Here is a 24,877-nt window from a genome sequence, read left to right as displayed (position 1 = left end):
TCTAAATTCTCTATACACTTTTCCCTCAAAATTCTAACTTTGGCATCGAATGTTCTTCAGCCAAAGTCTCCCCCATTCATCATGGGCAAGTGAGGCTCTTGGCCTTGACCTAAAGTGTTAATTGTTTTGTAGGTGCAATTTTGTCCAAGAAGAAGAATGCGGAAATTTGCATCCACAAATTGGTGCTTTCATTTAGAGTTTGGTTCACACGCTCGAAGAAGACTCTCGCATTCAACGTTTCTAATTTCTCGTTCATTTGTAGATTTTTCGTACGTTCTACTTCCTAGAATTTTTTATAAAATTCTTTGAATAAACGTAAAAGAAAAATAAAATGATAAGAAATTTGGAAACCACAACGAATGAAACTTCCTACATTCAAAGATCCGGATCAAGTGATGGAGATTGCGATGTAGCCCCACCACAACGATCCACAAGGCTCAATGCAATGACAAGATGAGCAATTTTGCCATCACGGAGCACCACCACCATGGCAGCCACAGGTACCACTATGGTAGTGGGGAGTGGGCCAGCTCCATGGCAGCAGACCATGGCCTTATGAGCTACCACTACAGTAACCCAAACCCAGGACCAAGCCAAGGCCTAGGCGCTGGTAGCAACTGCACAAGTAGCCCAATCTGCAGCCCACGTCGCAAGGCAGCCGAGCCAAGCCCAGCACGAGCAGGCCCAAACCGCTGTCCAAGATGCATCGCAAGCCCAAGTTGCGTTAACCATTCCCTTGGCCCAGATCCAATGCGCTCCCAGCACCGCACTACGCCTACGCACCCAGCACGTGGCACGACTCACTTCCACAGCCCAATCCATTCCCGTGGCTCACTAGGCAATCCCGACTGGTCCAAGACTGGTTCAACCGTCCTAGATTCATATTTCTAGACCAACGATTGGACCGAGGGCATTTTCACACCATTTCTCCACAAATTTGAAGTTTCCCAACTCAAATCTCGCGCCCAGAGTTCATTACACTTCCACTACTCAAGGAGACACATACCGTCCAAGCTCTTCTAACCCGAATGGTGAACCACATTTGTCTCGACAAGTCATAGAGTTGACAAATGCCCTCGCATAGCAGACAACCTTGGTGAATCAACTTTTGCAACGCACCGAGGTGCAACGTGCCCTAAACGAGGTGTCCCAAAGCTTGACAAGGGCAGATGATGAACTTCTCTAGCAGCGTCCCTGCAAACAACCCCTCAACCAGCCACGATCTGAGCGTTCTAGCAGTTTACGCTCCCGCCTGGGTCATCGGGATAGTGTATACTCTCGTCTTAACGAGCGTATGAGCGTGCACTATCGATCAAGCCCGCAGACGAGCATACATTCACAGTTGAGGCCACACTCTGATTATCAACATGGACAACCTTTCAGGCGAAGTGTTCATTCACAACTAGGCTCACAAGAAGCATTCTTTACCTCACATTGGAGTAAGCAGCACGATGGATGGAGAGAATCAGTCACTCAATTCGACTCAGTCACTCAATTTGGCGAGAAAGCATGCATTATGGGACGAGGCCAAGCAGTTTAATAAAAACGAGTCGGAAAAGAAGCGCATGGAACGTTCCCCGACCAAAGAAGACTCATCGTCCGAAACATTCACCAAGTTCACAGTTCCCATCAGCCAAATTCTTCGCAAGCTCAAGATTGAAACTTGGTTTGAACTGCCGCCATCCATAAAAGGCAATCTTACCAAGCTGGATTATACAGAGTATTGCGTATTCCATCAAAGACTGAGCCACACTACCAACGGCTGCCTAAAGTAGAAGTAGTACCTTGAGAAGCTGAAAAATGAGGTCAGTGCAACGAGTATCTTGACAAGTCAACGATACGGCCTGCACAAGTAAGGGAAGTCTCTATCACCCCCTGAACCCTGTTAGGGCTTTTCCAAATAAGTTCGAAGTCTCAAGCAACTCGATGAACAAGGCTTCGCAAGCCGATGGTTATTCAGTTTGATATGCAATTTCAACCTTCCAGCAAAGTTGATTCATTTCTTTATTCTTAATGAAGATTCAAGAAGTTATTCATAAGCCTGGCTCAACTGCTGTCTACAACAACTGCTCAAACCCCTATCTGGGTTTGCTCTCCAGTGCGAGAGGATAAACTAATTGCTCTCCAGTGCGAGAGGGTAAACCAATTCCTCGACACCCAAAAGGGTCTGCTCTCCAGTACGAGAGCATAAACTAATTGTTTTCTAGTGCGATAGGGTAAACCAATTTCCTAACACCCAAAAGGGTCTGCTCTCTAGTGTGAGAGGATAAACTAATTGCTCTCTAGTGCGAGAGGGTAAACCAATTCCCCGACACCCATATGGGTAAGCTCTCCAGTGCGAGAGGGTAAACCAATTCCCCGACACCCATATGGGTAAGCTCTCCAGTGCGAGAGGGTAAATTAATTCCTTGACACCGATCTGGGTAAGCTCTCCAGTACAAAAATGCCACATAGCTTAGAAAATCGAATGCTTGAAGACCACCTCAGCAACAAATGGTTAGAGGGCAGCAGCTACTTTGCACCCAACAGTTCGCTCATCCGACACTTCATCTTCAGCAGCTCCATCATTGACTGCTTCATCTACGGCAGGTGAGAAATCAAACTTAAGCAGTTTCCTCATTTTTGGCAAGCAGCCCAGACGTGGTAGCCCAAATCGTGGCCCATGCCACGCCACTTCCTCAGCCCATGCCGAGCTAGACCTTGGCTTCAGTCAAGCCGAGCAGCATAAGTAAATGGCCCTTGCTATACCTCTTCCTTGGCCCATGCCAAGCCGACTCCTAGCCCTTGCCAACCGACGTGCCGCACCATCCCAACGGTTGCCCCGTGGCAGCACCACCCAAGAAGAAACAAGGAAAATTAAGTTTTTCTTACATCGGTGCAGCGTCGAGAAAACGAAGACATCAACAGAATACAGTTCTTTGCACAGGCAAGCAAATAAGAGTGCTAGGGGAAATGAACAAATATCCTCTAGTTTTCTCTCTTTCTTGTAGGGATAAATAATTGCCCTCCGAAGTTGATTTAATCCCCTACTTAAGGTAGGCCTAAGTAGGCTTTAGAGGCGATTTATTTCCCTTTCCTAGAAGAATGTAATTCTAAGTCCAAGTGGAAATCTGCATCAAAGTTATAGATCTCTACACTTGCTGCCCTTTTCTGCAATCAGCCTAACGGGTGTAGGAGCATTTGTGGAGCAAAAAATAATCAAGAAAAATATGGAGGCAACACATGGATTCTAGGGTATAAAAAGACAAAATTACCCTCGATGCACACCGAAGCTGCTATGCGTAAGCAGCGGACAATCAAGGTCAAAAGTGATCAAAATAGGTATTTATTCAAAATCCATTTCATCCATCCTCATCAAATCTCCCTCACAAGGTAACTCCCAAATTATTTCTCCAAAATGATATTAATTAGCTAATTAATTTATTTATCACTCAATTAATTTATTAATTAGCTAAGTAATTGTAAATTACACCCAAAAAACCACTAAAGTGGCCGATTCTCATCTCTCCCAAAAGGGCCTGCCACACCCCTATAAATATCACCTCATTTTCTCCAAAAACCTAAGTTGAATCCTCTTGCAAAATTCTCTAGCACTATGTTTGGATGAAGAAATTTAAGATTACCAAGGAATTTTAAAATGACGGAAATTGAATTGACAGGATTTTATTTTCTAGAATTTGTGAATTTTTTTGTTTGGTTAGCCTAAAAAAACGATGGAATTGAATACGGAATTTTTTATTTTTAAGCTCTCAATCATAGAAATTGGGAAATGACACCTATGTACATGGAATTTAAACTTGGGAATTGGAGGTCCCAAATTCCAATTCATCGTGGGCACATGAGGCTCTTGGCCTTGACCTAAGATAGTAATTGTTTTGTAGGTGCAATTTTGTCCAAGAAGAAGAAGGCGGAAATTTGCATCCACATGAAGCACTTGCTAAGCTAAGCCATTTGCGTGGGTAGTTTTGTAACTCTAAACATTAATCATATAAGACATCTCCAACCCTTGGGGATAAAGTTTAAAATTTTAAGTCATAACCTAGAAACTGTTTTTCTTATCCAATGGTTATGGCTTAAAACTTTAACCCAAGGTTATTAAATAATGATTTTAGCCTCTCTTTTTTTCTGTAATTCTTTTTAAAATAAAATTTATGTAGATTATCCTAATATATTTTTATGAACATTTTAATCTAAAAATATTTAAATTTTGATAAGTAATTAAAAATCATACAAATATATAGGTATTCTGTTAGATTTGATCTCATTTGATCACAGTCGTTAAATTAAAGTAAGAAAACAAAACAAATGTCTGAAATATGACAGTTTGATAGGTCTAAAATAATTTAATCTAGGCTTAATTTCTAGGAATCTAGCACAAACATATATTTTCTCCCCAAGGTTTATTTTAGCCCAATGGTTGGAGATTTTTTATTTTTTTATTTTTTTATTTTTTAGTTTTGTCAAACCAATGGTTGGAGATGGTTTGAGAGATTTTAAAATTTATATTTTAAGTTTTATCTCATAAGTTTGAGATGGTCTAATGGTAATTATGGTACCATTCGTGGATCTTAGTCAACAGCTAATGCTCTTTACGAAATTACACCCATACCCCTTAGCAAATACATGGAACTATGGAAGGCAGCAACTTATGAGAATTTGCAAATAGTGAGATTCAGTTCTAGTTATGTTACGGTTCAATTAGTAGCGAATTTTTAGGTCATCCGGAAATTGGAAAGTCTCCTGTATCCGATCATTGACACGCAGTGAATTGGTCACATGAGAATATTGGCTTCTGCTAAAGCAATGTAGAGTTTAGTTTATTAATTTTAAGTGGTTTTTTTTTTCAATAACAAGATTTTTTTTTTTCTCTAGTAGTATTCCTCTTCTCTTGTAAGTGAGATGCCTTAGGTTCGATTCTCATCAAAGGCGAATTTGAACCACATTATGAGGCTAAACTCACCTCCTTCCCTTAGTGTATATAATATCGTTTGTTACAAAAAATAAAATAAAAAATATTTAAAAAATATATTTTTTTTCTCTACCAACACATTGTAAGAGAAAAAATCAAACTCGAGACCTTGGATACATAAACAAAATTGTAAGCCCCTGACCCCAGTACTAGGATATGAGAAATGCTAAGGAGTAGACTTTTTGCTGCCTCACATTTTTGGCATAATGTTTTATAATGTTAATAAGAGAATTGTATAACAAAAAAAATATAAAAAATAAAAAAACATGAAGTGACGGAGAGTTCATGAAGAGTCTACTTTGATAGAGTCTCCTTAGCATTTCCCATCGGATATTAGAGTGGCTAGTGTGACAGCTTTCATTTTCCAAATTTCTAACGATGAGCCCTCTGACAACATGTGTATTGGCTTTAACAACAAAGCTTCAAGTTCAAGTTATAGATGATCTAATTTTTAGGGCTCATGTCCTTTAACTTCGCTCAAGATAAAAGAGTAGGACCAATCAAGGCTTATGATTTTATCTCAAAAGATTTCGGTGCACTTCATGAATAATTATTTTTCCGTAAGGGACATTTGGTTCTTATTAGTACAAACGACGATCGGCAGATGCTCACTGGCCTAAATTCAAGTAGCACACAATTTTCAAGCAACACTAGTTTAGTAACAAACAAATGACATGCTAGAATCCCAGAAAAAAATTGAAAACAATGCAGAATCCTGCAACCAAATGATAGTCTTTATACTGATGCAGATAAACTTCAGCAACCAAAAGGCGAAAAATACTAAACGTGCTTCTTACATAAACAGCAGATCCATTCATAAGCCCAAGCAGCCACAGCATTAAGCTCTGGAACGCCATCCTCGTTCATCAGTGCTGGAAGAACTGTAAAAGGAGATCAGATTTCAGCTACTATAACAGTTGACACCGTGGTGCGGACACGCTCTTGCACTTTGAGATTTTTCAGTAGAGTTGCGAGGACATCTTGTGGACCAATGGCTTTGGCAATGCACCCAAAAGTCTTAAGACTCTTAACGGCGGATACCCTTCTTATGAGTCAAAACGTATAGATGAAATATCAGAAAATTGAAACCTCGTGGCCCACTTTGAAACTCGCTCGAAACACTTTGACGGTGTGAAATGTGCTTTTAGCCCCAATAACTATGTAGTTTATAGAAATCTGGTTTTTGTTAGTACAAACCATGAATGCTCACACTCACAGGCCTAATGAAAGAAATGCAAGGTAAGACACTAATTTAGTGACCAAATGATAACATACTACAGTTGCTGAAAATAGTTTGAACAACTTTTTTCTTCATATGGTAAAACCGACCGAGGCTCCTCGACAGTCTCAATGGCAAAAGGAAAGTTCCTCTTAACTTTCATACATCGATAGTAGATTGTACATGAAGTCGGTGTTCTTAGTCTCCAGAGGATAAAACTCCTTGCACCATACAAAAGAGAAACTGAATGAGAAGCCAGACACAGAGGGCTTAGTCTGCTGCTAACCATCCAAGGAATACACATGCTTAATTAGTTCATTCCGACGGGCTATGGACAAGGGAAAAGGGTAGGAGACGGGTCTCTCCACAACTTTCCATCTACCAAGTCGAGTTTTTTCATCTTCTCCTCGCACCAAAACAGCTGCTCTTTGCTTATTCTCACCATTCGGAGGGTTCTCGACAAAACCTTGGCGTCAATGAGGCTAAACAAAAGCTGAACATCTTCTTGCAACTGCGGCCACGATTTCTTCTTCCAACCTTTCCTCTTTTTTTGCAGTTCCTTTAACTTCATCCATTTCTGAAGCACAAACAGACAAGTTTCACGACATAATATGATCATTTGAAAAGAAATAATAGTTATAGTAATCCAAGGGTAGCACACATATAAAACATGACCTTTACGCTTCGACCCTAACGGAAAATGCTTGCACCTTCTAATAGTTCACATTGCATTCTCGACAACAGCATAACATTGAGTTTCAGAACACCAGCTTGACATCATTATTAAGACAGATTATTCAAATTTATCAAATGAAGCATAACTTAAACAAGTTAGCTAGTCTATCTAGGCGTTCCGAACAAACTAGAAAATATCTACAGAAATTTTGAATCCGAAACACACTGGAAGTCATTTGTTTAGAAGATCTATCAGTACCCAAACCACAACAGTTATGGGATACAGAAAATTAGAGAAAGAATTCTATTATTTGAGTCTAGTACTCCATCAAATGTTTTATGCATGTTATAAGCACACATGCACACAAAATCCCCAGAAAAAGAAATTATGAAGAAACTCACACAAGTAAGAATAAGGCTCCACTCTTCAGCAGGTAAAAAGTAATAAAATTTGAAATTAACACGAATGTAATCAACAAGACCACTTTTATTATAAGACTTTGTTATAACTTGCATAAAGATGCTACGGTGGAAAGACGAAAGAAAAGATATGCTAGAAAAACTACCTTCTCGAGAGAAGATTGAATCTGCTGAAGTGGGGTGGCAGCCTGGTTTTGATTCCCAAACAAGTTAAGAACAGAGCTTGGTTTTTTCTTATCCATCTTCAGGAAAAGCTGGAAAGTGAGGATTGAGGTTTCAATAATCTTGATGAGGTCAGGAGCATGCACCACCGAATCTAATTCTTCCTCCTTTCCTTTTTGAATTGGACCTGAACAAATTCATGACACCAAAGCTATTAACATCATAAACAACGAAATTTACCAACAGGTCTTATTAATATTAGAAAGCTGGGGAATTAGTACATATGAATATGGTAATACATGAAACAAGGCTTCTAATTTCATTGCTCGTAACTGAACTTACAACTATAGTAGACATCAAATTCTTGATCCTAAACTTTTTGGACTGACAAGAAGCTTACCTTGTATATTAGGCACCCGCAGTAAATTAGGAAGAAGCCTTTGTGTGCGAGCATAAATTTCAGCCCTGTGGCCCTCCTCAAAAGGTTCATTTTCGATATACCTTTGTAGTAAAACCTGGAACTGTTGAAACTGTTGAGCACTGTGGTTGTAACTGTTGGGATTTTCAGGTTGGCAAGCGATTAGCTGGTTTAGTTGAGTGTACTGACAGTGCAGTGCCTCCCAAGACAAGCAAAGTTGACCTACATATGATGTCTCAATATCCTGGAACGGATCATTTTCTGGCTGTTGAAGGTGCTCAGTTTCATCATCAGGCTCTTCAATCTTCTTCAAAGAAAGACAGCGAAAAGGGGACGTAAGCTTCTTAGATGCTGATCGCGGTGATGGGGTCGTAGGGGTTTGGATGCCTGTAAGACAACATTTATTTGCATTGACGATTTAAATAATCTGTTTGTACTGAAAAGAAAAACCAAAAAAAATCTACAGAGACTATCGCTCTGCAGTAACCTAACCCCTGGAGCTCAAGAAACAACATATAGACAAATGTATTGTTTCATTTGCAGACCAACCAGCTTCAGAAACATCAGCTTATGTACTTTCAAACTGCTCGTATACCTAGAGCTTAACTGAATCAAGTTTCTATAAATTTGAGCTATCCACGTTTGTCTGAAAATTCAACTCTCTGCCAATTATTTGAAAGAGACCAAGCTCAAATCAGATTCACATCTATTTCAACACTGCATAAATCTCCTCGTATCTTTACTTATTCTAACCTCCCACATGGCTTGTTGGGCACATAGAATGTTTCTTTCTTTTTCTATTTTACCAATGAAGTGGAAAACTTCATATGTATTTCATGTAGGTAGATCCGTATAAAGATGAAACATTTCAAGTTCAAACAGCCAGTCAAAAAGAAGTAAAGCCCTAAAGCTAAAAGTATGCTTTAATTTGAAGGGGTAACAAATTTGAACAAATTTCAGCGCTTACCAGTTCCATTAAGATGCTGCGCACTCATCCGTTCGAAGAACAACATCCTCTCCCAGTACTTGTCATATACAGCACCAAAGCCACACCACCATTGCCGGCCTTCTGCTTCTACATCCCTCCACTCGTTAGAGCTTGTTTCACCGGCCTGCTCTTCTTCTTCTTCTTCATCTTCGGGAAATGACTCTTCTTCTGGAATCAACACCATGAAGCTATTCCTTCTCAATTCTTTTAACCTCCGCTTGACCTCCTCCGTTATGAAATCATCATCATCGTCCTCAGCTTCTGCCACAGAATCAGCATTGGCCGACTTACCAAAATCATCACCACTACTCTCCTTGCTGGGTTCCTCCGGCTGTGGCACAGGATTGTCCTCTGACACATTTTCCGGGTCTGGTTTGTGTGCTTTCCTAAACTTCTTAACTTTGAAGAAATCCATAAATCACAACTTCCTTAACAAATTGGGTTTTCTTCTACCCCACCAACTTATAAATCTCTCTTTCGTAATCAGCAATTCGAAACTCGAAAATAACACCAACAAAGGAAGAAACTTTGCCAACTAATAACTCTTTTTGTTCCAAGGTCTTCATACACTGAAGGCACAATGAGATCTACCAGCAGAAAAAGTGCAGATATTTTTTAACTCTTACTTCTCAAAACCCTTCTGAGCCAGAATACAATGAGCAAGAAACCCTAGATCTAAGCAGAAGATCTAACAATCCAAGTTTCATTTGCAAGAAAATACAGATCAAGTAATCACCTTTGCTAAATAGACTCCCCAAAAAGCCAGAGAGATCAGAACCCACAAAACTTGCTCAAAGATCAGCAGATTTCTCCAACATTTTGCAGTTCCTGGAAGCACATTACGCAAAACCCACCAAAAAAGGGACCCCAAATCATCCAAAAAAAGTTCAACAAGATTTGTCCATTTTCTCCACTGTACTACTCAAACCCCATATGTTTGAGCTGCACTACAGTAAAAAGCAAATCCCAGAAGAACAAAGTGCATAAAAAGTACCACAAAATTCCAACTCCTATAAAGCCCAAAATACTGAAAAGTTTAAACCTTTAGTACCCAAAAGCTAGATCATCACCCATCAAAATCCCAGAAGATCCAGGTGCATCTCTTTCCAACCGAAGCCCCTCAAAAACCCCAAATCTCCAAATGTGGAGAAAGAGAAAGGGCATCCAGCTAAAAACCCTGCAACCCAGAAAAGCAAAAAATGTGCAGAGAGAGGAGCGAGTGAGAGCACTGTTTGGGAACAATGCCAAGTGCTTTAACCGTGAGCAATAAATTGATGCATTACCATGTTTTCCCTTTTAAAAAAGTTTCATTAAATGAACTGCCTTTTGCTTTGATTTTGTTTGATAAAATGATTTGGGATGATTTAATTTTTAATTTAATGGGAGAGCTTCCGTGTTTATCGAAGTGTTGGGTTTTGGATTTTTGCGGGAAGTGGGAAGAGCTCGAAATACAAGAGGGTACGCAGGACGGTGGACACCAGTATTGCTAGACACTTCTGTCAGCCTCCCGTACAGAGAATAATAATTTTGTCATAAAACACGCAAGCTCTCTGCTAAAAAAGCCGCGCAAAAGTGGGTTTAATTTGTGCGTGGTGGTTTTGAAATTACATATTTACCCTCGTTAGCTTTACAAAAATGTGCATCATTTCATGCCCCATTTGGCATGAGAAAAAAAAAATTGTGGTGAATTTGACATGAAATGAAAGCATATGGTAATTTGATTGTCGGTGAATTAGTCAATTCCCAGTCAATAAAAGGAAAAGGCAAGCTAAAAATTTGAAACATGTGTTCTTATGTATTTACTGGAGAGATTTTCTTTTGAAGCTTTTGCAATCAGCTTCAATAGTGTTATTTACTAAACTAATGTTTGTTACGTGTTAAAAATGTGAGTTACATATATAACACAAGCTTCACATGTGATGAATTTGTATCAGTGTTTTTCATTCCATTGAGATTGATTGGGTTTGTGGAAGAAAAGGTCATGTTCATTCTAATTTCATGCCAATAGCATGGTGAATTAGAATTTTATGAGTAATGGGCTACATACATGCGATCAACTCATCTCATGAAATATGTGCTTGTTTAAGAAAGAAATAACTCCAGTTGACAATTTAATTGAAAATGGATCAGCAAAGATATGACCGCAGATAGCATGCGTACTAAAATTCACTAAGATATTGGAGGAAGAACTAAAAACCACATTGCATCATTAACATGTTCTAACTAGCAATAGTTAAAGAATAATAATGTTTTCTTTTCGAGTTTGATATTCAATATTGTCATTGATCCATGACTTCTTCAACAATTATTCTTCTATAATAATCACCATGGCAACAAATTCTATTTGAAAGCCTAAACATGTGGCATTAATGAAAAGGAAAAGGCAATGAAATTAAAAAAATTGAAACATGTGTTTTTCTATTTATTAGAGAGATTTTCTTTTGCAATCAGAATATAAATTACCCATCCAACACAAGCTTCACACGTAATGGATTAGTAACAAGAGAGTGATTTTCGTGCTATTGACATTGATTGGTTTTGCATAAGAGAAGGTTACGTTCATTCCAGTTCCATGCTAAGAAGAGTGATTTTCGTGCCATTAACATTGATTAGTTTTGCGGAAAAGAAGGTTACGTTCATCACAGTTCCATACTAAGAGCATGGTGAATTAGAATTTTATGAGTAATGGGCTACATCCATATGATTCACTCGTCTTATGAAATATGTGGTTGTTTAGGAACAAATATTTCAAATTGACAATTTAATTGACAATGGATCAACAAAGATATGGCAAGACATATCATATGCACAAAACTTTCATTAAGATATTGGAGGAAGAACTGAAAAACCACATTGCATCCTTAAGATGTTCTAACTAGATAACTACATTGCATCCTTAACATGTTCTAACTAGCAATAGTAAAGAACAATCATGATTTCTTTTTGAGTTTGATATTCAATATTGTCATTGATCCATGACTTACAATGTTGGCCCTAAGATTTTTGTGAACCCAGGCGAGTTATTAAAAGTGGCCGTTGAGTTAGAGCAACATTACGACGAAGTCTTAAGAATCAAAGTCTGGCACCTAGGGTTTATAGGTTAGGTTGGAAATCAACCCAGAAAGAAATATACTTGCTTTCTATGCTTTTATTGGTTTATTTTTTTATTCTCATGATTATTTGGGTGAAGCGTGGAATAGGTAAATGTCACTGATGATGAATTTATTTCTTACCTATGTTACTCTATTTTATTAATATCGTCTAAAATAATATGATGGATTCGGAACAAAGAAAACATATTTTTGGACATGTTTTATACATATTTGAACCTAAAGAAATTTGGTTACTAAAGAAAAGAACACAATTGCATCGGCTTGTCTTCTATTTATCATAAATAAATTCTTTTTTCAGGGCCCCCTTGATCGGGAGTTTAGGCAGCCGCCTATTACAATGACCCTGAGTGCCGGCCCTAAAGACAAATTCAACAATTGTTCTTCGATAATAATTATCATTACCACACTCAGTTTGAAAGCCTAAACATGTGCTATGAGTAGCGAATTGCAGCGTCCAACCCGTCATTAATATTATGCCTCATTTGTTCAGTGGTAGAAGCTTTTGAAGTGATCACCTTTTCTCAAGCTGTATTTTCCAACATATGCAGTTAGAGACCCACTCTCCGCTTTAGTGAAGGTCCTCGCCAGATTCCCTTTGTGAAGATCCCAAAAATCTTCAAATCACATATGTTCATCGTACATCGTGCGGTTATAAATCATTGTAAATTTTTTTTATTTAAAATTGAATATAAACAGTACCTGACGAAAATTGAATGCACGATGTACGATAAATAAATGTGATTGGAGGATCTCCGGGATTCTTACAAAGAGAATCCAGCAAGGATCCTCACAAAGAGGATCCAGCAAGGATTCTCTCTCCACTTCCACCCAACAGGATCCTCTCCGTATCCTTTTGGTGAGGATCCTGGGAATCCATAAATCATGTTTGTTCATCGTATATCATGCTGTTAGTTTTTGTCAGGTATTGTTTGCATTTATTTTTAAATAAAAATACTTAAAATTGTTTCAGACCGCAAGATATACAATGAACGGATATAATTCTTGAATCTTCGAAATTCTTACAAAAAGAATCCAACGAGGAACTAGATTCCACTTCCATAACCATAGTTTGGAGAAGCATCAGCTTTTCGTAGCTCCCAATAAACAAAAGGTAAAGAGAAAATGGACTCCTCCAATTGAGGCGACGAAATAAAGTTTTTGTTTGAATTAGAAATCTTTTCTACAACGTTCTCATATTTATATTTATATATAAAATATAACCGATCATATGCTAAGATGAGTATTCGGTTGGTAATTCAAGCTTGACAATACAAGGACAATATGAGAGATAATTATCTGTGTGATTTCTACATCGATCAATTAAAACGTTCGAGGTCTATGCACCGTCTCAAATCACTCATATTTCAAAATCAGGTGATTATATTTATGTTATTATTTAGGGTTTTCTTATTATAAATTCATGTATATGCTATGGTTGCAAATTCAGGTGACATTCTATACAGGTTAATAGAAATTTTATTCAATTAAAAATCAAGCAAACATTAGACTTAGAGAGTTGCTATTAACACTTTAAAACAATTATTCTACGTTCTACATATGTAGAAATGTGATGAGAAAATGCACTTAAACCTTGTCCAATGGTTGGATTAAATCTTAAAATTTAAGGAAAACTAATGAAAATGGCTTGAAATTTTTTAGTTTTAACGATAAGGACAAAATAAAGGGTAAAGTGAATAGTACCAAGATTGACTTTTTAGTGTAAAAATATGGTTTTTCGTTAAAGTGAACACTACCATAAACTTTTCGTTAAAGTTCCCTAAAATTTAAGCTTTGGCCTACCCAAGCCATTTGAAATCATTGGGTTTAATAACCCTTGAGGGAAAATTTATGGGTTAGATTACACCCAAGAATAAAGCCAGACTTTAATTCACTCGAACTAATAGGTGAGATGCGTTCCACACGCCAAACGAAAGAATGGCAGCGCTCATGTGGACAGGTCTGTTGGCCACTCTAAAATAGAGCCATTGGCTGATCAACGGTCCAAAAAAAATGATCGTTGGTTGATCCAACGGTAATACTCAAATTTTGTTTATATTTATTTTTACTTATAATCCAACAGTTGCTATTAAATAAAATTAAATCTAATCGTAAAAAAAATCCAACGACACAAATTTAAATCTAAAGGCTAAAACGATTAAAATTTTCATTTAACTCAAATTTAACCTAAAAAAGGATAAAATATCTATCTAGGGTGTGATTTTTCATTATGTATCGAAATTTAAATATTTTTAAGTTAAAATGTTCATAAAATAAGTTAGAATAATCTACATAAATTTTATTTTTAAAAGACTAAAAAAATTATGTTAAAATCATTCTTTCATAATCAATGACTTAAATTTTATGCCATCACTATGGAAAAAAAAATTTCTGAATTATGACTTAAAATCCTCTAGGGTAAGTTTTTAAGCTTTAACCCAAACCATTATACATGGTAGCAATGTAATTTAGAGTGTTAATAATAACTACTTAAATTTTGAGAACTGTTTACTTGTAAGACCTTGATAAACATGACACTTCAGAAAACTCAAAACTTTTGAGAACCAAGAAAAATTACAACTACAAAATAAATTAGAACATGACAAGTAGATAAATATCGGAGAGTTACTATTTTGAAGTAAAAAAAAAAGGCAAGGGTATTACTATTTCATCATTCTGTGGGTCTAAAATACATGGGCCCAACCCATGATATCGACATGGACCAACCCATAATATCTTTAAAAATATAAGAACATAAAAAAAGGTTCCGTTGCCGGGACTTGAACCCGGGTCTCTCGGGTGAGAGCCGAGTATCCTGACCAACTAGACTACAACGGATTGTCTAGCACTGAGCACAACAATTATATAAGCGTAAAAGAAAGGGACCACACGGTGACTTTACTTTCCTCTCAGCAAAAAATGGAACCTAAAAAAATAAGGGTTTTTATCACAAATGGTGTCTATGATTGATCAAACTCATCGTTTTGATCCCTCACTTTCAAAATCAATCAATGTCATCTCTAACATTCATTACCACACATCAATTTGGTCATTCCGTTAAAATTCTGTCAACTATTATGTTATTTTGTATGTGGGACCTACAAATCTAATGAAATGGTGACACGTGGATTACACAAAATAAGGGTTTTTATCACACATGGTCCCTGATATTGATCCAACTCCTCATTTTGGTCATTGAGTTTCAAAAATCAATAAATTTGGTCCATGACTTTCAATACCACACATCAATTTAATCTTTCCAATCATATGGCGCCACGTGGATTAACTACAATAAACTATTTTCTTATGATTTAAAACTAAAAGTAAAATAAGAAACTAAAAACCAAAACTAAAAGATAAAACAAAAGTCGTCGTTTTAATCAGGGTATGCTAAAAAAGAAAAGGAAGACACCATGACACACCACTAGTTGGTTATAATCCTATCAAATTTGAATTGAATTTGGATTCGATTTTATCGAATTTAGATTGATTTTCTTTTTTTTTTCCAATTGGGGTTGTGGGATGCGAGAAAAATGTCAGCACGGAATACTCGTTCATTGATTCACTCTTAAAAAAATATATATATATATATATATATATATATATATATATTATAGTTAATCCACGTAGAGCCATATGATTGGATTACTAGGACCACATCAGCACACAAACAAAAAATATTGATGAAATTTTAACAGAAGGACTAAATTGATGTGTGTAGTGAAAGTGAGGGACCAAATTTGTCGATTTTTGAAACTCAGGGATCAAAATGAGGAGTTTGATCCATGTTAGGGACCATTTGTGATAAAAAAAAAACCTTTATTTTGTGTAAATCCACGTGTCACCATTTTATTGGATTTGTGGTTCCCACATACAAACTAACACAATAGTTAACAAAATCTTAACGGAATGACCAAATTGATGTGGGGTAGTAAATGTCAGGGAAGACATTAATTGATTCTAAAAGTGAGGAATCAGAATAATGAGTTTGATCAACCTCATGAACCATTTGTGATAAAAACCCAAAAGATAATTATTAGTAGTAATTGTTGAAATTTGATAGAGATGATATCTTATACATTTAATTGGAAAATGGGAAAAGAATAGTAATACACTCAAAAATTTGGATCTTTGATTTGAATAATTGTTTTGTAGGATTGATCTTTAAATGAAGATTAACAAACTGAATAATTCTAATTATAAAATCTTTACGGTAAAAACACGTTGTTCGCAAGAGCTGAGATATGCAAGTATTTTTTTATTTTTTTGGATACTGGAAATGTATTAACCAGGGCAAGAGATGCCAAAGAGTACAACAAAAGCCAAACAACAGGCAAACAACCAAAAAAACATACAGGAAGTACAAGGGGGTAGAAAACCCGACACTTGAAGCCAAGCTCAAAGTGTCCCCCCTTGCATCCCGAGCACAAAATTAAGGTGGGCAAAGTAAACCATCATTATTCAGGACATGCACTAGTGGGATATGCAAGTATTATCCTTAGTAATATGGGCATTTTCACAATGAAAAGAAAAAAGTTGCATGGGCATTCTTTTTCACATTGAATCATGCACCTATTAACAGTACAAATATAATCAGTTTCTTTCTAGTCCTATCAAGCATGGTATAGCCACGGCGGTTTTCTTCAAGATGAGATAGCCCGCAAGGCACAGGCAATAGTGACTTCCATATATACAAATGTACTCGTGATTAAGCTAAAATAGGTACATTTGAGGTTGATCAGTAACCTAACCAAGTCGATGGTATTGGCTGAAACTTGTTCTTCGCACAAGCCAACACATCATAGTAATCTACATGATTGAAGCAGTCGCGAAAATCTGTGAAGAGTTTTTCAAACACCCTCCATTGGACTGTGATTGATCTTGAGTACGGGTACAGAAGAAAAACCTGCTCATTCGGAATCTATTAGCACCACGGCGTCAAAGTAAATAAACATGTTGCAGCAACAATATATGCTTATTCATGTTTGTATGCTCTGCATTTTGACATTACTTATAGCAAGTATAGCAATTAGTATAACTTTATAAGCTTACATCGGCTTCTTGTGCAAGACGTTTCAGTAATTGAAAAGTTTGCTCGTTTTCCTCTAAATTGTCAAGAACAGCCAGCCAGATCTGGGAAGCAAGATCATGAGCCATGTCTCTCGATTTCCCACAAGCAATAAACTGATCTGCTAAAACACACAGTAATCCCAGGTGAGGAGGTCATATGAGATTTACAGCCAGGTATTAATTTAACTAAGCGTCAGCAATGAAATTCCCCATTGGATTTGGTATGCAATATGTACTATCCATGTCACGTGACAGTAAACGATAAAAGGTTCAAGATGCGTTCCATTAAATGGCATACAATTTGAGGCTGTAAACTTCTACACTTACGTGTTATGTAAAGTAAATGTTTTGAACATGTCAACAAGTTAGCCGCAAAAGAAAGATTAACTAGCTTATATTAACTTTTGTTCATCAAACTCGAGATCGAGGATCGGTACTCAAATCATAAATATTCATTTCACAGAATAATTTTCAGTTCCTAGTTTATAAAGGCAGACTAGAGACAGCACGAAAGAGAAGTGAAATTTGAAACGCACCTATGAGGGTTCCGTGCAGTATACTGGAAGAGGGTGGCATGGTTGAACGCTCAAGCTGCTCTTTTAGAAACAAATAACTATGGCCCACAATCTCATCAATCTCACCATCTAGAGGAAAGATATGTTTACTGACATATAAAGCTTCAAATCTCCTGCGAAAATTGCCAGTGCCTTAGCAGAATATAATGCATGGATATTTGACGAAAAGCACACGCATCAAATCAGCACCTAGGGGACAGTAAGAGCCACCGGTTTAAGATATGAATCCACAAACATCCAGACACAAGTCATAACATGATCTTTAAATAAGATGCCAACAAATCAAGCTAGGCCAAAAGTTGTCGTTTGGTTTATTTTCAAGCGGGAAGTTAAAACAAGAAAAGGAATTTGTCCTTAAGGCAATGATTATATCTTCAGTGATTATAGTGCTTTTTTTTTTTTCAAACAACAAAATAAAAAAACTCCGACGAAAGGAATTACAAAAGGAGAGAAAAAAAAGTGGGATTGAAAAGTTAAGGATAGAAAGAAAGAACCAAGATTGGACAAAAACTGGAAGTAGAAATGCTATTATACCTCTTGTTCAATCCTCGAGGGATAGGTCCCGGCCACCTTTTAGCTTGGCTAGCCAAAGGAAATGTCATAGCAATAGCAGCTTGCCACAAGAATTCTCCGTGAAACAAATTGGCCCACTGTTTTTTAACACAGGAGATTTGTGCCCACTCTGAGATAGGAACTCGGATGAAAATTTCTATTAGCAAATGATCAGGAAGCTTTCCGAACGAACTACCAACTGACATTAAACTGTCATTTTGATTGTTATCTGTCATTAGGGTTCTGCACTGCAAGGACCAAAAACATAACACATTACTTCAATAAGCAAACCAACAAAATGAACTAATTTTCATTCAGAACAAGGCCATATTTAAGTTTACGAAAAAATACAACGTTTTTCAAAGGCACATTCCAAAAGAAGAATAAACCCTTAAATCAGCTTGAAGTCTATACAAGAGGCAGATACGTAGTTATGTCATAAAAATTCAAAGACTCAACGAATGTCCCGAAGCTATTGAAAGAACCAATCCATCATCCAAAACGGGCGAATTGGAAAAAGAAACTCATGGAAGGAAGATGAATGAACAATGTAATGACAAAAGGAGTCACTTGAATCAAGCAGAAAGGAAGGAACAAAGACAGGCAGAATAGAACATTAGACAAGGCGAAGGATTCACATTATTTGAAGGTTAACTTACGGTTTTTTAAAACCGAGCATTTATAGTTTACCTTGCTTGAAAAGAAAACAAGGATAACAATTACTTTACTCTTTTACATTGAACAAAGAAACAACCATAAAATGTTTATAGTAAAAGACTAGATTATAATGGATAGAAAATGGTCCTCGGGTCTAAGTCTTTGCAAGGTACCAGGACACAGACTAACTTCAACATTGCAAATTGCAACATACCAAAACAAATTCTTCCCAACTTGTTCTAGCTTAAAGAAACAAGACACTCTAATGAGACGATATAAACAGAACGATTAACTTTGTTAGTTCTCGCGATATACAACGTTGTCCCAGAAACTCCTGTAGAAACTAAAACAAAAATACAAAGCAACCTATATTTGTCTTCATCAAAATCAATCCAATTCTGCTAAAACTCACCTGAATACCAGATAATAAGCCAAAACATAAGACACAAAAAGGAAACACTTGAGCCACTAGAAAATGGAAAATCACAGAACCAAGCCACCAAATACTTGTTACTCCTTCAAATTACACAATTAAGCAGAACTGAAATAATTCAGAATACCATAATCTGTTGATTTCACATAATATTTTATAAAAATTTCAGCTGAAAGATGAAAACCCAAATTAATTTGGCTACTTAATCCAACAAACAAATGAAAGATTAGTGTTTGATCAACATAATAATAACACGTAGAGAGTCAAATGATTGAGAATTTTATACAACTGAATGGAGATTTCATGGTGCAAAATATTATGAACTGACTGTAAAACAAAGATTAAATATGTCCAAAATAATTCGAGAAGAAAAGGAAAGGAGTGATAAGGAATTGTATTACCTGAGAGACTGAGAGGAAGGAGTGAGTTTTTCAGCTCAAAGGGTTTCTTTTTTATTTTATAAATTTGCTCGAATTTTCGGCTGAATGTTACAGTGGAAGAAGAAAGACAAAGGCTCCTGCTTTCCTCTGCTTGGATGGCTGTTTTAGGTGAGTGACGTCAGATTTCTCTTGTAATTTTCACTTGAATTTCCATAAAAAATAATATAATCTCTATTAATTAATGGAACCTTCTTTGTCAACCAAAAGAACTGAAGCCTCACTTATAGATGATGTTATTTTTTCACATAAATATGAGTGGAAGACAAAACTTAGGTGTCTTTTTTTAAAAATATATTAACTTAAAATAAATATACTTTATACATTGAGTGAAATAATAATATAACGTTATATGCCGAGTACATGTAAATACTATTGATAAATTTGCTAAAAAAATAAAAAAATTGTGAAAGATGACTTTGTGGACGACAATGCTTTGCACAATTGGCATATGTAGTCCTTTTGTTGGCTTCTACCAACCATACGTTAGATTCTCGGACAAGAAAACGATGTGACCTACCATCTATAATTGTTATACAAGTGAACTCACCTACCATACAACAAACTGGTTGAACTGCCCAAATTCAAATCGAAATTGTTAGTTTGGTTGGTTTTGATTATCGAAAATTTCGAGTGCTTTCAAAATCAAACCGAACCAAGGTGTATTGGTTCGGTTCGTCCAGGTGTTGGTCGCCTTTAAATCACTTCACACAAACTAAATCATCCCCTTCTTAGTTTAGTTATCTTTACATATCATCTTTTATTTGTAAATTTGGGATTGTAGAAAAGAATGTGGTTTTTTTGTTTTTAACATACTATATTATCTACATTCAGGGGTGGAGAAATGGGCTAAGCCTCACAATGGATTGGCAATAATGTGGTTCAAATTCGTTTTTTAACAAGAATTGACCTAACTTACAAGTGAAGATGATTACTAAAAAGAGAAGAATGTGGTTTTAAACTATTAACTATAACTAAGATGGTTTGGTTAGGTAAAAATTGAACTATATTGTTCTATGACATCATTGATATGTATAGTAATTGATGGTCTTAGAGCATCTCCAAAGGAGAAGAATGTGGTTTTAAACTATTAACTATAACTGAGATGGTTTGGTTAGGTAAAAATTGAACTATATTGTTCTATGACATCATTGATATGTATAGTATTTGATGGTCTTAGACTATCTCCAAAGAAGATGTCAAAATTGCCACATAGACATAAAATAATAAAAAATGGTAGCAAAATCTTTCCAACCAAGCTTTCAATTTATTACGTGGTCACATGACAGCAGGTTTCAAATTCATTTAATAATTTTTTTTAATCAATGTGATGCAATATATAATAAATGTTATTGTGTATTACAAGTATTTGATTGGTTATCTCAATAATTGGACCCCACAAAAAGATAAAAAAAAAATTTAGAATTACATTATTATTTAACATATCAATTGGGACAAAAAATTATTCAAATTGTTGCATAGGTTATCAAATTTCATTTTGACGTTTTAAATTTGACATCTCCTTTGAACATGCACTTAAACGACCATGTTAAATCTTTGAATTCCTATTTGGAAAATGCAAGAATCAGTTGTAAACAATTATGTTGGTCTTAGAACGAACATGGATGACGAAGATCAATCTCAAGATTGTGAGGCGGCACTTATTTTTCCATTTATATATTTCATTGGTACCATGATCATCATGTGACCAAAATTTACAAATTGTATTTCACTATTTTTCAACATAAATTTTAAATATGAAATCAAAATCTAAATTGAAAAACCTATGGATGATGAGAAACACAATCCAATCTATAATATTTGGATCTATTCAATTAAGATTTTGAGAATTTTAATTATTTTAATATGATTTTGAAAGACTATCAAAATTAAAAAGAAAAGAAAATCTCAATGCATTCAATTAGAATTTTAAAAATATTTTACGTACATATCTAATTCAGAATTGATTTTAAAGAATTTTAAAAAATTGAGGAATCTAAAATGCTCAAAGAATTCAAGAAATTTTGTAGTGTATTTTAAGCAACCACAAATCTTGACTCAAAATTTTACCAATAATGCTACTCTTACCATCTTATTATACCGCATTTAGTATACCACATGATGTGGAAGCTTAGGTGTCAACCTAGTTGGAATTTCTGTTTATTTTATTTTTATTTTATTTTTGCTTAAACCCTACCCGTTCAACTTCCCTGTCAGATACGTTTCATCTCTCCACCTGATTTGAGTCCAACAGATGATAATTCCAATGAAAATTCAAGCCAAAACCTTCGACTACATCGGGATATAACATGGAATGAAATTTTCATTCCTATAGAGGATTAGGAAAAGATTTTGGTGCTAACCAAAAGTCCATGAAGAAAGAAGAAAAGAGGTTGTCTTCCAAATCTTCTTCCATTCGGAAAATCCTTAGCATAGAATAGAAATTGGAAGGTGAAATTGGAGAGCGAAGAAGGAGGAGCCCCAAGCGGTGAGGCTTGAAAACGGAAGCAAGTAGGTTTCATTATTATTTTTTAATTATTTTATTAATAAAAATCATTGAGTAAAATCATAAATATTCACCTTGGCTGACATGGGATTTTTTAAACTAACGTGGATGTCCATCTCAATTGCCACATCAGATGGTATAAACTTATGATATATTTAGATCGTAAGAATAATATTAGTCAAATTTTACACCCAATCTCTAGAATTCAATTAATTTCATCAAAATGCATGAAAATATAAATCCAGTCAAATCTCTCAAAATTCTCAAAATCCTAAATACACTTTTAATCAACTTAAGAAAACGAAGAAAAAGTAATGCTCCGTTTGGATACAGTAAAATAAAACAGAATTTCACTTAAACTAGGGAATTAGGATGGGAAAGCAGTTTTCCCACGTTTGGGAACCTTCCTGCGAGAGAAACGGCAATTTCTACGGGAAAAAAAAGGGGAAATTGGGGATGAAGATTACCGGGTTTAATTTCCATCTAAATAGGTGGAATTTCACAATTCCAACGACAAAGAGAATCCCAAATCCATCGGGGGGAAATCTTACAGGCGCCAAAGTTTGCAGATTAGGGCGCCAAACTGGGAGTAACCGCCAAAGTTCACAGTAAAAAGGGCTCTCACCAATCTTCGAAGGGATTCTCGCTCGTGCGCTCGTGCTTCATCTTCTTCCTTCGTTCTAGGTCAGCCTCTTCCCTCTTCTCTCTTCTGTCTTGAATTATTTTAAGCTTTTTGGGTATACTCTTTATAGCAATTGTGAATTTTGGTGATAGTCATATGCTTGGTGTGCTTATGAATTTTTTTTATCCGATTGACAACATCATAAATTTGAATGTGATCTCGATTTTTAGCATCTGGGTACACACACCTGACCTCTCTTTCTTCCACTCACCGGCGGCCATTTTTCGGTCCGGCGATACCTCTTCCCGCCATTAGCTGAAGCCGGTAACACCAGGTCCGATTTCTCATCTTTATATTGCACTTCTGTTCTCCTTTGATTGTTGTTTCACTCTAATTTGGATCTACGATGCTTATTTGCTTTGGATTTTGTTTGTTTCCTTGGAAAATATGTTAAAACCCAAATTGAAAGACTTGGAATTTAGTTATTGTTGTTTTGCAAAATCATAAATTTGAATGTGATCTCGATTTTTAGCATCTGGGTACACACAGAATCAGGGGATTGTGATCAAATCATGAAGAAATTTTGACATGGACTGACCCATATAGTTGTATTGGGATTGATTGATCATAGGTTAGCTTCAGAGGGTGCAATTTCACCTGGAATTTCAGTTCTAGCCCCTCAGAATCTTTCATTCTCTTCCAGATACTTTTGAGGGAAAAATATTGTTTCTCTTATTTGTATATATACTTTTGATTGAGACTTCTCTGTACTCTTTAAGTTTTTTTCTCTGTTCTCAGAGGTAGTTTTCGAAAGAGAGGGGGGCAAGAGAGAGATTTATAAATCTGCAGTAATATCCGTTCATTTTTGTTAGTTTTCTACTTTGCATTTGAATGCTATTTTACAAATCCAATACCGGTGCCAAAGCTAACAGGTGACACATTCAATTCCTGTCAAAACTTCCCCTAAGATGTCTTATTTAGTCCCGCGAAGCATATTTTGGTCATGCTGAGCTATATTGCAAGTTGATGCTTAGAATCCTTTGTTTCTCGTTGTCATAGCGCAGGAAACTCATGTGAGTTAGGTCAGTTTGGCGAAAGGCAGGTGTGTCCGCCTGCTTACACCCAAATCAGTCCCTCGTAAATTAGACTAGTTTAGATTTAGAATATCACATTTCAAGCCAAAAGATTAATAACCAGTTCATAGCTGTCTAGTTTCTAAAAATTTGGGTTTGATTCTTTTTTATTTTGTTTTGGTCCGCAAAAGGGTGCAATCTGAAGCGATGCAATTTGATTCCAAAGGTCTACCCACAGCATAACAGCTGGTTATTTTCTTTTACTTGTCTTGAAAATGAATAAGTAAGGATAGACTTATTATTTTAACTCTTCTTATTTTTCTTTTGTGTGTGTGATATTATTTTAACTCTTCTTATACTTACGGTTTGCTTTTTTGATTTTTATGTTTTGATTGGTAGTCACATAGTGGCGCTAAAAGTTTTCGTTGGAAGGTCATTCCAAATTGGGATGATATAGTGGATTTGTGTGGCAAAGATAGAGCCACGGGTGAGGGTGCTGAAACAGGTGTGGAAGCTGTTGAGATTATGACTCCTCCGCATAATGAAACTAATCATATTGATTTGGATGGTGATACGCAAGGTTTAGAAGATATTGAAATTATTAATGATATATCACCTACTTCAGCCAATGTTCAGAAGACTCAAAGTAAGAGAAAACCAACAAATTTTGTTGATGTGCCTCATACAAAGAAAAAACCAACCACCCCTAAAGATATGATTGCAGATTCACTTGCCAAGATGGCTTCATCCTTTCAAGAATATATTTGTGCAGACACAAAGAAGCTTGATCCAACAGAGGTATATGATGAAGTAAATGCAATACCAGATCTCAGTGAAGAAGAACAAATCAAAGCATGTGCTTGGTTGATCGAAAATGACAAGCAATTTCTCATGTTGAAGACACTCCCAGTCGAGAAGAAAAAGAATATGGTATTATTGTTTACTTCACGAGGCGCATAGGATTATTTTCATTATATTTCCCATTTTAGTT

General features: G+C 36.1%; 3 protein-coding genes and 1 non-coding gene across 5 annotated transcripts; 1 reads left to right on the top strand and 3 right to left on the bottom strand.

The window, feature by feature from the left end:
* Positions 1 to 6,111: 6,111 nt before the first annotated feature.
* On the bottom strand, positions 6,112 to 10,718 carry LOC137740325 (DUF1666 family protein (DUF1666)). The gene is made up of 4 exons (XM_088700320.1): positions 8,831 to 10,718; positions 7,846 to 8,250; positions 7,430 to 7,632; positions 6,112 to 6,765 (listed from the first exon to the last, which is right to left on the bottom strand). Exons 1-4 carry the CDS (start codon positions 9,264 to 9,266, stop codon positions 6,517 to 6,519), a joined length of 1,293 nt encoding a protein of 430 aa, XP_088556446.1. The 5' UTR covers positions 9,267 to 10,718; the 3' UTR covers positions 6,112 to 6,516.
* Positions 10,719 to 14,726: 4,008 nt separating this feature from the next.
* TRNAE-CUC (transfer RNA glutamic acid (anticodon CUC)) lies at positions 14,727 to 14,799 on the bottom strand. The gene has a single exon. It is a non-coding gene; the product is annotated as a tRNA-Glu (tRNA).
* A 1,594-nt stretch (positions 14,800 to 16,393) lies between these two features.
* On the bottom strand, positions 16,394 to 19,799 carry LOC137740293 (uncharacterized). 2 transcript variants are annotated; one of them, XM_068480153.2, is made up of 5 exons: positions 19,650 to 19,799; positions 18,141 to 18,406; positions 17,568 to 17,719; positions 17,014 to 17,153; positions 16,394 to 16,867 (listed from the first exon to the last, which is right to left on the bottom strand). In XM_068480153.2, exons 2-5 carry the CDS (start codon positions 18,392 to 18,394, stop codon positions 16,700 to 16,702), a joined length of 714 nt encoding a protein of 237 aa, XP_068336254.2. In that variant the 5' UTR covers positions 18,395 to 18,406; positions 19,650 to 19,799; the 3' UTR covers positions 16,394 to 16,699. The 2 variants fall into 2 exon arrangements, with proteins under 2 accessions (XP_068336254.2, XP_068336255.2); XM_068480154.2 differs by having other exon boundaries at positions 17,014 to 17,150.
* Positions 18,957 to 24,846, top strand: LOC148694215 (uncharacterized). Its single transcript, XM_088700650.1, has 3 exons — positions 18,957 to 18,984; positions 23,878 to 23,915; positions 24,286 to 24,846. Exons 1-3 carry the CDS (start codon positions 18,957 to 18,959, stop codon positions 24,844 to 24,846), a joined length of 627 nt encoding a protein of 208 aa, XP_088556776.1.
* The last annotated feature ends 31 nt before the right edge of the window (positions 24,847 to 24,877 follow it).

Source organism: Pyrus communis, chromosome 9, assembly GCF_041283825.1.
Source record: "Pyrus communis isolate YQ-2024b chromosome 9, ASM4128382v1, whole genome shotgun sequence".
Taxonomy (NCBI): domain Eukaryota; kingdom Viridiplantae; phylum Streptophyta; class Magnoliopsida; order Rosales; family Rosaceae; genus Pyrus; species Pyrus communis.
This window is presented reverse-complemented; position numbering and strand designations above follow the sequence as displayed.